A 14,346-nucleotide genomic window follows, 5' to 3' on the forward strand; every position below is an offset into this window, starting at 1 on the left:
GAGTGAGAGAGAGAGGGGAAAGAAGAGAGAGGGAGAGAGTGAGAGAGGAGGGGGAGAGACGTGAGCGAGAGAAGGGGGGAGAGAGAGTGAGAGAGAGGGGGAGTGAGTGACAGAGAGGGGTAGAGTGAGAGGGAGAGTGAGAGAGAGGAGGGGGAGAGAGAGAGAGGGAGAGTAACAGAGAGAGGAGGGGAGAGTGAGAGAAGAAGGGGAGAGTGAGTGAGAGAGAGGAGAGTGAGTGAGTGAGAGAGAGTGAGAGAGGGAGAGTGAGTGAGAGAGAGGGGGAGAGTGAGTGAGAGAGAGGAGGGAGAGAGAGTGAGAGGAGGGGAGAGAGTGAGTGAGGAGGGAGAGAGAGAGGAGGGGGAGAGAGAGAGAGGAGGGGGAGAGAGAGAGAGGAGGGGGAGAGAGAGAGGAGGGGGAGAGAGAGAGGAGGGGGAGAGAGAGAGAGGGGGGAGGAGAGAGGGGGGGGAGAGAGAGAGGGGGGGAGAGAGAGAGGGGGGGAGAGAGAGAGGGGGGGAGAGAGAGAGGGGGGAGAGAGAGAGGGGGGGAGAGAGAGGGGAGGGAGAGAGAGAGGGGGGAGAGAGAGAGGGGGAGAGAGAGAGGGGAGGGAGAGAGAGGAGGAGTGAGAGAGAGGAGGGAGAGTGAGAGAGAGGGAGGGAGAGTGAATGAGAGAGAGTGAGAGAGGAGGGAGAGAGTGAGAGAGAGGGGGAGAGAGTGAGAGAGGGGGAGAGAGTGAATGAGAGAGAGTGAAAGAGAGGGGGAGAGAGAGTGAGAGAGAGGGAGAGGAGGGAGTGAGTGAGAGAGAGGGGAGGGGGAGTGAGAGAGGGGGAGAGTGAGAGAGAGGGGGAGAGTGAGAGAGAGGGGGAGAGTGAGAGAGAGGGGGGAAAGAGAGAGAGGGAGAGAGTGAGAGAGGAGGGGGAGAGAGTGAGCGAGAGAAGGGGGGAGAGAGAGTGAGAGAGAGGGGGAGTGAGTGAGAGAGAGTTGGGTAGAGTGAGAGGGAGAGTGAGTGAGAGGGGAGGGGTAGAGTGAGAGAGAGGAGGGGGGAGAGTGAGAGAGGAGGGGGAGAGTGAGAGAGAGAGAGGAGGGGGAGAGTGAGAGAGGAGAGGAGGGGGAGAGTGAGAGAGAGAGAGGAGGGGGAGAGTGAGAGAGAGGGGGGAGAGAGTGAGAGAGAGAAGGGGGAGAGTGAGAGAGAGAAGGGGGAGAGTGAGAGAGAGAAGGGGGAGAGAGTGAGAGAGAGAACGGGGAGAGTGAGAGAGAGAGAGGGGGAGTGTGAGAGAGAGGGGGGGGTGAGTGAGAGAGAGAGAGGGGGAGAGTGAGAGAGAGAGAGGGGGAGAGTGAGAGAGAGAGTGGGGGGAGTGAGTGAGAGTGAGAAGGGGGAGTGAGTGAGAGAGAGGGGGGAGTGTGAGAGGGGGGGAGTGTGAGAGAGGGTGGTAGAGTGTGAGTGGGGGTAGAGTGAGAGAGGAGGGGTGAGAGTGAGAGAGGAGGGGGAGAGTGAGAGAGATGGGGGAGAGTGAGAGGAGGGGGAGAGTGAGAGAGAGAGGAGGAGAGTGAGAAAGAGAGGAGGGGGTGAGTGTGAGAGGAGGGGGAGAGTGAGAGAAGAGGGGAGTGATGAGAGTGAGGGGGGTGATGTGTGAGAGGAGGTGGGTTGTAGAGTGAGAGGGGGGGGAGAGGGGGGAGAGAGTGAGAGAGAGAAGGGGGAGAGTGAGTGTGAGAGAGGGGGGAGTGAGTAGTGAGAGTGGGGAGTGTGTGTGTGTGAGTGAGGGGGGATGAGTGAGTGTGAGAGTGGGGTGGGTGTGAGTGGTTGAGAGTGGGTGTTGTTGTGTGAGTGTGGTTGGGGGTTGTGAGAGAGAAGGGGGTGAGAGTGAATGAGAGAGAGAGAAGGGGAGAGAGTGAGAGAGGGGGAGAGAGAGAGGAGGGGGGAGAGTGGGTGAGAGGGGTGAGTGAGAGAGGAGGGGGAGTGTGAGAGAGAGAGGAGGGGGAGAGTGAGAGAGAGAGGATGGGAGAGTGAGAGAGAGAGGGGGGAGAGTGAGAGAGAGAGGAGGGGAGAGTGAGTGAGAGAGCAGAGGGACAGAGCGGGCATTTCAGAGGGAGATTGGATGAATTAGAAAGTGCAAAAAGAGAACAAAATAGAGAGATGGTATACATGATTGATGGTGGAGGGGAAGGAGCTGTTCTGAGCGTTGTGTGTGCCTTCAGGCTCCTGATGGTGGTAATGAAATGTGGTCATGTTGTGAGTGGTGGGGGGTCCCTAATGATGGATACCGTCCTTGATGGTAGGGAGGCTAGTGCCATGATGGGGCTGGCTGAAAACTCCCAAACTCACAACCCCGTGCAGCTGACATGCCTGACGCGACCTTGCAGTCCCGTCCTGATCGCGCGGTCTGAGGTCCCAGCGGGGACGAGGGAACATCCCACTCCCCTCACCCATCCCCCCCCCACACTCACCCTGTTCTTCATGGCTCCCTCGTTGAAGTCGCTGAAGGTGAGCAGGACGCAGGTGTTGGAGTCCGTCTCCCCCTTGCTGCACGCTGCCTGCTCCTCCTTCCTGCAGCTCACCAGGGTCTTCTGCTGTTGGGGGGGGGGGGGGGGTTAGAGAGGGAAGTTACGGTATGTTAGCACCCCTCCTCTCTGCAGTACCCCTCCCCCTTCTGGAAACCCCTGAACGGGAGAGAGGAGGTTGCCAGCCCCCTTCTCTTACACCACTCTCCTGAACCCGCTTGGATAACTTCACTCACCTCAACTCTGAACTGATTCCACAACCTACAGGCTCACGTTCAAGGACTCTACAACTCATATTCTCAATTTTTTTCTATTTATTCTTCCATTCATTTATGTCTTCCTCTCTATCTGTCTCTATTTATCTATCACCCTGTCTATCTGAGTGTCTATCCATCTATCTCTCTATCTTTCTGTCTCTATCTCCCTATCTATCTCTCTTATCTGTCTGTATCTATTTTCTATTTGTGCCTATCTCTATCTATCTCACTATCCATAGGTTTGTCTATCTCGCTACATCTGTCTAACTATTTCTCTATCTATCTTTTCTTTCAATCTGTTTGTATTTGCACAGAATGTTTTCTTTTGTACATCGGTTGCTTGTCAGTCTTTCCCATTAATTCTTCCAGGTTTCATTATTTGCCTGCAGGGTCATGAATCTCAGGGTAGTGTATAATGATGTTTACGTACTTTGATAACATTTAAATTGGCTGGGAGAAAGACAAACCCTTGTTACACAGACGGATCTGTGCTGGAGCCATCAGCTTCTTGCTCTGGTTTTCTATCGAGTTACGTTAACAATGTCCTCTCCCAGACAGGCAGCCAGCAGCGAAGTGTACACCCCCCCACCCCTCCTCCACTACGTTGCCACACGCCAGGCTAGCTGAGAAAAACATGCTATCTGACGCGCTGCCGGGGGAGAATACTGGGCTTAAGTCTGCCAGCAAAAGCCCGGCCGACTCTCGCTCCAGGTGCGGGAGGAGAGTGGCGCACTGCTTCAGGAAGGCTCAGGGCATCGTCAAGGATACTTCCCACTCTCTGGTTTCGGCAGTTGCTGGCCTGTGCTAGCTATCTATGCATTTTATCATCTATCGAATCACCTCTCATCCTCCTTCGCTCCAGAGAGAGCAGCCCTAACTCGCTCAACCTATCTTCAAAAGACACGCTCTCTATTCCCGGCAAGTCTCCTCCGTACCCTCTCAAAAGCTTCCACATCCTTCCTATAATGAGGCAAACAGAACTGAAAGCAGTACTCCAAGTGTGGTTTAAACAGTTTTACAGAGCTGTAACATTACCTCCTGGCTCTTTGATTCAATTCCAACTCACTGTACGCCTTATTAATCACACTAGGAACTTGCACAGATTGGGAACCGGTCGGCACTGGTGAGAGTGACCGTGACCACATGGGCAGGTGCAAAGTGGTAGGTAACCCAGGAGGGGGTAAGGACTTCCTTCAGAGGCGGAAGAGGTTTATGACAACACACAGCTTCGCAGCCGCGGTTATCGGGGCCAGGGTTTCTTCCTTCATCTGACCGGACTATCGGGTGTATAAACACTGGTGTGGGCCACCAGAACTCCGGGTTACCGCCGGAACACCTACCAGGTACAGGTTCTGCAGGTATCTGGTCATGATGGTGAGGTAGGCAGCTGACTCCTTCACGTCCTTGGTCCGCTTGACAAAAAATCCATCCACAACCTGGCAGGGACAACATACAGAGGGTCAGTCACGTACACCTCCCACAGAGCTGGCAGCTACGGGACGCACAGCCCAGGACACCAGGAAAGGAAGGTGGTGGGGGGGGGGGGGGGGGAGTCAGCAGGTGTTTAGGAAATGTCCACCCGACCAGAAACTGCGGGAGCCTCAGGCAGAGCCTGTGAGGAAGACGGGGTGGGAAAAAAAGAGGTACCTAGGGAAGGAACTTAATGAGGAAGGCTCTCTTGCGCTCTGCAAAGGAAGGAGTGAAAGGGGAGAGGAACAGAGAGGGTGGCAGGTCAGAGGAGAGAGAAAGAAGGCAAGAGAGAGGAGGGGAGGAGAGAGAGGAGGAGAGGCGACAGAGGAGTGGGAGTGAGTGACAGGAAGGGGAGAGCGGGGATTCACCCCTCAACCACTAGGCTCTTGAACCAAAAGGGATAACTTCACTGCCTCGTTATTGAAACGTTCCCACTCACTTTCAAGGACTCTTCATCTCATGCACTCGATATTTATTATTATTTCCTTCTGGTTGTATTTGCACAGTCTGTTGTCTTTTGCACACTGGTAGTGCACCCAAGTAGGTCTGGTCTTTCACCGATTCTATCCTGGTTATTATTCCATTGTAGATTTGTTGAGTGGGCACACAAGGAAATGAATCTCAGGGTACTTTGATAATAAATTTACTTTGAATTTGGTACTAATCCCTCAGGTTCAGAAGCCTGGTGGTTGAGGGAAAATAGACGTTCCTGAACCTGGTGGTGCGAGTCCTGAGGCTCCCGTAGCAGCAGCGAGAAGAGAGCACGTCTGGAGGCAGGGGGTGCCGATGAGGGATGCTACTTATACTAACCCTGAGAATGATTTTCTTGCAGACAGTCCAAAGAAAAATGAAGAAATAAAATAGAATTCATGATAAAGTACAATTAGACGAACATGGACAAACATCCAGGGTGCAAGAGAGGACAGAATGTGCAAATAGAAATACAAGTAAATAAATTACACTGAGAACTGGAATTGTAGAGCAGTGAGTTTAGGCGATGAATTGCCAGAGGTAGTGGAGGCATTTAAAAGATATTCATACAAGTGCATGGAGAGGTTTAGAGGGATACGGAAGCCCGAGTGTTGGGTATGGAGGCGAGGGTCAGGCTGAGTTCACTTGCTCTCCTGCAAGTATTTAGTCCTTTCTCTGCGGTGATCCGGTCTGACTGGGGACTGAGGCTTAGGCCTACTCTGGGAGCGGAGCTGGTACTCGGTCTGGTTCGGGATGCTGTTAGCATGCATGATCCGTGTCTATTTTCCTCTCTCTTTCTCTGCACACACTGGTTTTTGGTCTTGTTTTTAAGATTGGTTTATTTGGGTTTCTGGCTTTGTGGCTGCCTGTGAGTTTATACATTCTTTGATAATAAGTGTGCTTTGAATCTTTGAAAATGGGGTAAATGGGACTAGCTTCATGAGGACATAAACAATTCGGGCTGAAGGACCTGTGTGATTCTATAAGTACCTGATCTTGTGCCTTGTTCCCCATTCAGGGTAAAACCCTGATAACCCTCCCCTTCTTCCCCGACCCCTCAGCCACACTCTTTGTCCTTCAGCTGACTTTTAACCCTCCTTGGTCTCCCCACGCCCTCTCCTTGCTCCCTACTTCTTTCTTCCCCCTCTGTTCCCTGTGGGACTGCATCCGCAGAGACGGCGGAGGAGCCAAAGCCTCCCTGGGCCGCGGGGGTGACGCCGGCTACCTGGGTGTTGACGATGGCCTGCTGCAGCGTGCTCTCGGGGAGGCTCAGGTGCTTGACGAAGCTGCAGTCCTCCACCAGGTAGATGCGATTCCTCAGCCCGCAGCGCTTCATCCGGAACTGCAGAAACAGACAGTTAGACGAGGGCGTCCGACTGCGCCGGGGAACCGCTTGCTCAGGAGTGCAGCGGGTAGGGTCGCTGCTACCCCGCTCCAGAGACCGGGTTTGATCCCGACCTCCGGTGGTGTGTGAGAGAAGGAGCGTGTTAGAGAGTGTGATCCTGACCTACGGTGGTGTGTGAGAGAGGGAGCGTGTTAGAGAGTGCGATCCTGACCTCCGGTGGTGTGTGAGAGAAGGAGCGTGTTAGAGAGTGTGATCCTGACCTCCGGTGGTGTGTGAGAGAGGGAGCGTGTTAGAGAGTGCGATCCCGACCTCCGGTGGTGTGTGAGAGAGGGAGCGTGTTAGAGAGTGCGATCCTGACCTCCGGTGGTGTGTGAGAGAAGGAGCGTGTTAGAGAGTGCGATCCCGACCTCCGGTGGTGTGTGAGAGGGAGCGTGTTAGAGAGTGCGATCCTGACCTACGGTGGTGTGTGAGAGAAGTAGCGTGTTAGAGAGTGTGATCCTGACCTCCGGTGGTGTGTGAGAGAGGGAGCGTGTTAGAGAGTGCGATCCCGACCTCCGGTGGTGTGTGAGAGAGGGAGCGTGTTAGAGAGTGCGATCCTGACCTCCGGTGGTGTGTGAGAGGGAGCGTGTTAGAGAGTGCGATCCCGACCTCCGGTGGTGTGTGAGAGGGAGCGTGTTAGAGAGTGCGATCCTGACCTACGGTGGTGTGTGAGAGAGGGAGCGTGTTAGAGAGTGTGATCCTGACCTCCGGTGGTGTGTGAGAGAGGGAGCGTGTTAGAGAGTGCGATCCCGACCTCCGGTGGTGTGTGAGAGAGGGAGCGTGTTAGAGAGTGTGATCCCGACCTCCGGTGGTGTGTGAGAGAGGGAGCGTTAGAGAGTGCGATCCCGACCTCCGGTGGTGTGTGAGAGAAGGAGCGCGTTAGAGAGTGCGATCCCGACCTCCGGTGGTGTGTGAGAGAAGGAGCGCGTTAGAGAGTGCGATCCCGACCTCCGGTGGTGTGTGAGAGAGGGAGCGTGTTAGAGAGTGCGATCCTGACCTACGGTGGTGTGTGAGAGAGGGAGCGCGTTAGAGAGTGCGATCCTGACCTCCGGTGGTGTGTGAGAGAGGGAGCGTGTTAGAGAGTGCGATCCCGACCGGTGGTGTGTGAGAGAGGGAGCGTGTTAGAGAGTGCGATCCCGACCTCCGGTGGTGTGTGAGAGAGGGAGCGTGTTAGAGAGTGTGATCCCGACCTCCGGTGGTGTGTGAGAGAGGGAGCGTGTTAGAGAGTGCGATCCCGACCTCCGGTGGTGTGTGAGAGAGGGAGCGTGTTAGAGAGTGTGATCCTGACCTCCGGTGGTGTGTGAGAGAGGGAGCGTGTTAGAGAGTGCGATCCCGACCTCCGGTGGTGTGTGAGAGAAGGAGCGTGTTAGAGAGTGCGATCCTGACCTCCGGTGGTGTGTGAGAGAGGGAGCGTTAGAGAGTGCGATCCTGACCTACGGTGGTGTGTGAGAGAAGGAGCGTGTTAGAGAGTGCGATCCTGACCTACGGTGGTGTGTGAGAGAGGGAGCGTGTTAGAGAGTGCGATCCCGACCTCCGGTGGTGTGTGAGAGAGGGAGCGTGTTAGAGAGTGTGATCCTGACCTCCGGTGGTGTGTGAGAGAGGGAGCGTTAGAGAGTGCGATCCTGACCTACGGTGGTGTGTGAGAGAAGGAGCGTGTTAGAGAGTGTGATCCTGACCTACGGTGGTGTGTGAGAGAGGGAGCGTGTTAGAGAGTGCGATCCCGACCTCCGGTGGTGTGTGAGAGAGGGAGCGTGTTAGAGAGTGTGATCCTGACCTCCGGTGGTGTGTGAGAGAGGGAGCGTGTTAGAGAGTGTGATCCTGACCTACGGTGGTGTGTGCCAGTGTGTGAGTGAGACTGTGAGAGAGGGAGCGTGTCAGAGAGTGTGAAGGGAAAGTGTGGGAGAGATTGAGAGAGGGAGAGTGTGAATGTGGGAGAGGGGGAGAGTGCGAGGGGGACAGCGGGGGGGGGGGACAGCGGGGGGGACAGCGGGGGGGGACAGCGGGGGGGACAGCGGGGGGGACAGTGTGAGAGGGAGAATGTGAGCGAGATTGTGAAGGAGGAAGAGTGTGTGAGAAATTGTGAAAGGGAGAGTGTGAGAGAGATTGTGAGTCACAGAGTGTGAGTGTGCACATGTGTGTGTAATTTGCACACTCTCTGCACGACCTCCTGCTTTCCCCCCCGACGTCCCAGTGATGGGCAGGGAAGAGTTGGTGTAAATTACTCCCCCCCACCCACCCAGTCGACGGGTGTGTGGAGAGAACGAAACAGGATTGGTGCAGACGGGTGGCCAATGGTCAGCACGGGCTTGGTGAGGCCACTCTGCCAGCTTCAGCAGGCTCACTACCAAGCTGCCTCAGCAACAGAACGGTGAGAGGGCTTCGGACAGGCCCCACATGCAATGAAACTCCTCACCTTTTGCTCCCGGAAACGACCGTCCACGATGCTGCCACACAAATCGTCCATCCTCTTCCTCTCCACCACATAGTCCAGGACCAGCTCCCGGGGGCGGAACGGGTGAGGATGCCCTGCAACGGCAACACCGGGGGTAAGGAACGGGGTGAAGCTGGACAGAGAAAGAGAGAGAGGGGTATAGAGTGGGGGAGGGGAGGAGAGGGGGAGGGGGAGAGGGGGGAGAGGGGAGAGGGGGGAGAGGGGGAGAGGGGGGAGAGGGGGAGAGAAGGAGGGGGAGAGAAGGAGGGGGAGAGAAGGAGGGGGAGAGAAGGAGGGGGAGAGAAGGAGGGGGAGAGAAGGAGGGGAGAGAAAGCAGGGGGAGGTGGAGAGAGGGGGAGGGAGGGAGAAAGGGAGAGTGGGGAAGAGGGAAAAGGACAGAAAGAAAGAGTGAGGGTGAAAGACACACACACAGACAGAGAGAGAGACAGACAGAAACAGATGAGAGGGACAGAGAGACAGAGTGAGACAGAAAGAGAGAATGGAGGGAGAGAGAGGGAAGGGGAGGGAGAGGGAGAGACAGACGGATAGAGAACACTACTCCTGTGGTAGTACCTGGACAGTGCTGCACCCTCTCTCGGGCCACCCACAGGAAGTCACCAACGTGAAGTTTGCGAACGTCGAAGTTGATTTTGTTTTTCCGCAGCTCAGTCACCAGCTCCCGCTTCCTGTGACTTGCCCCCCTGAAGGTAACAGCAGACTGCCAGTCAGAGGGAGAGGGTAATGGGGTGGGGGTCCGAACTCTGCACGAGTCTGTCCCCTCCACAGCTCAGCAGCCCATCCGGGAACACAGGAGGAGGGAGTGAAGAGACCACCCACACCCCATTCATGTGTCACAGCACCACGACCACGTTGGTCCCTTTGCATTACGACGGGCTTCTTTTATAGAATTTCACTCAGGTGTTTGACAAACACCAGAAAATCTGCAGATGCTGGAAATCCAAAGCAACACACACACAATGCTGGAGGAACTCAGCAAGTCTGGCAGCACCAGCGGAGAAGAGTAAACAGCTAATCTTTCGAGCCTTTTGCTCAGTGGTACAGAGGGCTAGGGTCCAGGTGCGGGCCTGTGGGAGTAGGCAGGATAACTGCACAGGCTAGATGGGCCCAAGGGCCTGTCCCGTGCTGCATGTAAATGCCCTGAGGGTCCACTCAGAGAAACAGCCCTTCGGCCCACTGACTCCGTGCTGGTCAGCAACCACCCCTTTACACTGATCCCAATTTATTCACCTCCACTCATCCCCCCCATTCTACTCATCACCCACACGTGGGGGGGGGGGCAATTAACAGCACTGACCTGCACGTTGTCGGGATGTGGCAGGGAAGCAGAGCATAGGAGTCTCCCTACCGTCCATCCAGCATCTTCTTTGACTTTCTACCATCGGGCAGGAGACTCCGATGCATAAGGACAAGAACGGTCAGGGTGGGAAACAGTTTCTTCCCTCAGGCCGTCAGGCTTCTGAACTCCCTGCCACATCGCATTCGAAGTGTCACTGGTTAATCTGTTCTGGACTTGACAATGTTTAATTTATGCACTTTACTGTGTTTACTTATGAATACTTCATCTGTAGATTTTATTCTTACTTTCCTAAATTATTGTGTTATGTGTGCTTCTGAGCTTTACACCCTGGTCCGGAGAAACACTGATTCGTTTGACGGTAAACATGTATATAGTTAAAAGACAATAAACTTGACTGCCCCCCCATTTTTGTCCATATGGAGGAACTCAGCACGTTGGGCAGCATCCGTGGAAATGAGCAGTCAATGTTTCAGGCCGAGACCATTCGTCAGGACTGAAGAAGGAGGGGGCCCCATAAAGAACATGGGGGGGGAGGGTGAAAACCAATCAGAGAAAAGATCAAGGGGTGGGGGAGGGGAAGCAGGGAGGGGATAGGCAGGAGAGGTGAAGAAGGAATGTAAGGGGAATGTAAGGGGTAGTAGAAGAAGGCAGAGTCATGAGAGAGGTGATAGGCAGCTGGAAGAGGAGGCAGAGTGAAAGTGGGATGGTGGAAGGGAGAGGGAGGGAATTACCGGAAGTTGGAGAATTCGACGTTCATACCAAGGGGCTGGAGACTACCCAGATGGTATATGAGGTGTTGGTGAGGGGAACATAGAGACAGGAGGCGGGAAGGGGAGTGCAGGAGGCAAAGAAGGAAGCCGGGAAAGTGGGCAGTGCGAGAGGCGGAAGGGGGCAAGAGAGAGAGAAGAGACCGGGAAGCGAGGGGCTAAGAGAGAGAGTGATCAGGCAGCGAGGCGGCAGAGAAAGAGAGAGAAAGTACACATGAGTGAGAGAGAGAGGAAGAAAGAAAGAAAGAGGGAGAGAGGGAACAAACAGGCTGCGGCATGGGAAGAGAGCAAACGGTGAGGGACAGGGTGAGAGTGTTGGCAGTAAGCAAAGGAGCGGTTGAGGGCAGGCAGCATAGGGTAGGAAAGGACCACTGGAGGGAGGGCTGTCATGAGCGCAGGGGGTGTGAAAAAGAACTGTGGGGGGAGGTGAGCAATGAGGGCAAGTGTGTTGAAGCAAGCGACATAGCCGCCTTGCAGATGACAGAATAGAGAGTTAAGCCCCCACCTCTTCGACGTGTGGACCACCGGACCTGGGGGGAGGGGGGGGTAAGGAGGATCTCCCGTCTTACGTACGCCGTTGTCTCGATGAAGTCGATGCACAACACCACATCGAACTCCCCCGGCCGCAGCGTGAACTCGGGGATGTGCGTGAAGGCGGGCTGTCGGTCCTGCGAGGTGCTGGGACTCGTCGTCTGGGCGTCCACTGGCGCCCAGGCGTTAGCCGACAGAAAGTCCGTTGATCTGCCGGTCGGTCCTTTGCCGGAACTCGTGGGGAAGGGCGGCAGCTGGACTACGCTTGCACTGGAGTGTGGGGGGGAGCAGGGAGAGAGAAAAGGGAGAGGAGCTGAATACCACCACTTGGAGCTCCCCCCCACCCACCCAATCACATCTTCACCTTCAGCACTGGCCCCTCAGGTACACAGCTACAGTTACTGCTGCTGCCTCTCAGCTTCAAACGCCACCCCTGCTGCTGTCTGCCTACAGGTAGAGTTTGTGGAACGAGCCGGCAGAGAAAGCAGTGGACGCAAGTACCGATTTATTATCCCTGTGGCTGCGTGGGTTTCCCTGAGTGCTCCAGTTGCCTCCCACATCCCAGCCGAGAGTCGCCCCTAGTGTAGGCTGGCGGCGGACGTAATGGGGAGTCAGAAGTCGCGTTTATTTTGCAGAGCGTGGTGAGTGTGCCACCAGGGGTGGTGATAGAGGTAGATACATTAGGGGCATCTAAAAGACTCTTAGATGGATGGTAGAAAAGTGGAGGGGTATGGAGGAAGGAAGGGTTAGGTTGAGAGGGTCAACACAGCATTATGGGCTGAACTGTACATTATTTATTTCTTTAGTAATACTTTTTGGAACAGCCCTTCCGGCCTAACGAGCCGCGGTGCCCAGCAACCCACCGATTTCGCCCCGAGCCTGATCGTGGGACAACTTACAATGGCCAATTAGCCTACCAACCTGTATGTCTTTGGCCTGTGGGCACCTGGAGGAAACCCACGTGCGCACAGGGAGAACGCGCAAGCTTTCTTAAAAAAGGATGCCGGAATTGATCTCTGAACTCCAGCGCCCCGAGCTCTAATTGCATCGTGCTAAATATTAGAGGAAGGGGGGATATTAGAGGAAGGTTTTTTACTCAGAGTGGTTGGTGCGTGGAATGCACTGCCCGAGTCAGATACACTAGTGAAGTTTAAGAGACTACTAGACAGGTATATGAAGGAATTTAAGGGGGGGGGGGTGTTATATGGGAGGCAGGGTTTAAGTGTGGGCACAACATTGTGGGCCGAAGAGCCTGTACTGTGCTGTATTGTTCTTTGTTCTATGCATAACTTCCCACCTCCTGTAGTCAATTCTCTGATTTATGAAGGCTTATCTACCTGTGAAGGAATTATGAATCTGTATTCCCAGATTCCTTTGTTCCACTGCTCTCCTCAGTGCCCCCTACCATCCCCTAGTTTGCCCCCCCCCCGACATGTAACACCTCACCATCAGCGGAATAAAATTCCATCTGCCATTTTTCAACCCAATCTCCCAGTTGGTTCAGATCTGGTCGGAAGCTTTAGTGGCCTTCCTCGCTGTCCACTACGCCCCCCCATCGGGGGGTTGCAGAGACGGGACGGTGTAAGGGAGGGGTTAGAACCGGAAGTAGGGATGGGGAGGGACGAGGGAGGGGTGGTTGAACAGGAGGCTGCGGAGTTAAAGAGGTTACAGAGGTAGAAGTTTTCTGATCCAATTTATCACATTATCATCCAGATCACTGAAAACAATGGACCCAGCTGTATATTATTATACTAATGATATTGCTATAATTATCATTATATACTAATGACGCTAATATACAGTAGGGTGCAAAAGTCTTAGGCACGTATGTATGTAGCTAAGCAGCCCAAGACTTTTGCACAGTACTGTAGTAATTTTAGGTATTGCACTGTACTAATTTCATGACATATGTGAGTGATGATAAACCTGATTCTGATCTGGGTCTCTGTTGTAGACTGAGTAGGAAGGGAGCAGGGAGAGGGGAAATCATGGCTGGGAAAAGGGGAAGGGAGAAGGAAGCATTGGAGATACATTCCATAATGATCAACAAACCAAATGACCTTGCCTGGTGTCTCAGGGCTGGGTGTGTCTGCACCCAGGTCACCCAGTCCTTCTCTGCCACCCATCCCACACCGCTCCCTGCCCTCCAATTCCCAACATCCTCTGCTCCCACCAGATTTCCAAACTCGCTCTCCGCTCCACGTTGACAAATACAGCACTGTGCAAACGTCTTAGACTGTATACATATGTGTGTGTGTGCACGCCGAAGACTTTTGCACAGTTCCATACCTGCTCAACCGCTCCTTCCATAGTCTCATCACCTTCTGCAGGGAAAAGATTGCCCCAAGTCCCTTTTAAAATCTTTCCTCACGCAGCCTATGCCTACATCCCCTAGTTTTGGACTTCTCTGCACTCGGGGAAAGACCTTTAACATCCACCATATATCTCACAGATAGCAGCACCTAGTTGGTTTATATTTTTTAATTTATTTAGAAACACAGCTTGGTAACAGCCCAACGGGCCCTTGCTGCCCAACTACCCCCACGTGATCAATTAACGTCAAACAAGAGAAACTCTGCAGACGCTGGTAATCGGAGCAAGACAGGCAACGTGCTGGAGGAACTCAGCAGGCCAGGCAGCACCTGTGGAGAGGAGCACTGTCCTTCAGCAGGGCTGGAGAGAAACAGCAGGGTGGAAGGGATGAAGTAAAGAGCTAGAAGTTGACTGGTGAAAACCGCTCTGCTTTGCTCTGCCAGAACAAACAGGATCTCCCCGTGGCCACCCATTTTAATTCCACTTCCCATTCCCATATGTCCAACCTTGGCCTCCTCCACTGTCGTGATGAGGCCACACTCAGGTTGGAGGAACAACACCTTATATTCCGTTTGGCTAGCCTCCATTGATTTCTCAAACTTCACATAAATGCCCTTCACCATTCCCCATCCCCTTTTCCCTCTCTCCTTGCCTGCCCATCGCCTCCCTCTGGTGCTCCTCACCCCCTTCTTTCTTCCATGGCCTTCTGTCTCTTTCACCAATCAACTTCCCAGCTCTTTGCTTCATCCCTCCCCCTCCAGGTTTCACCTCTCACCTGACATTACTCTCTCCCCTTTCCCCACCCTTTAACCACACTCCTCAGCTTTCTTTTCTCCAGCCCGACCCGAAACGTCGACTGCACTTTCTTCCTGGCCTGCTGAGTTCCTCCAGCACTTTGTGTGTGTTGA

At 54.2% G+C, this 14,346-nt stretch overlaps 1 protein-coding gene across 4 annotated transcripts in view; it reads right to left on the reverse strand.

Moving 5' to 3' along the window:
• The window catches only part of mus81 (MUS81 structure-specific endonuclease subunit), a 61,022-nt gene that overhangs the window by 15,028 nt on the left and 31,648 nt on the right, over positions 1-14,346 (reverse strand). For 2 of the 4 annotated variants that reach the window (XM_059955191.1, XM_059955193.1), the window contains 6 exons: positions 11,168-11,395; positions 9,083-9,210; positions 8,492-8,604; positions 5,920-6,036; positions 4,094-4,189; positions 2,443-2,565 (listed from right to left, as the gene is read on the reverse strand). In XM_059955191.1, coding sequence (XP_059811174.1) covers positions 2,443-2,565; positions 4,094-4,189; positions 5,920-6,036; positions 8,492-8,604; positions 9,083-9,210; positions 11,168-11,395 — 805 coding nt within the window. Of the gene's footprint in view, positions 1-2,442; positions 2,566-3,788; positions 4,190-5,919; positions 6,037-8,491; positions 8,605-9,082; positions 9,211-11,167; positions 11,396-14,346 lie in introns of all 4 variants that reach the window. The other 2 variants (XR_009508814.1, XM_059955194.1) reach the window with 2 other exon arrangements.

Source organism: Hypanus sabinus, chromosome 31, assembly GCF_030144855.1.
Source record: "Hypanus sabinus isolate sHypSab1 chromosome 31, sHypSab1.hap1, whole genome shotgun sequence".
Taxonomy (NCBI): domain Eukaryota; kingdom Metazoa; phylum Chordata; class Chondrichthyes; order Myliobatiformes; family Dasyatidae; genus Hypanus; species Hypanus sabinus.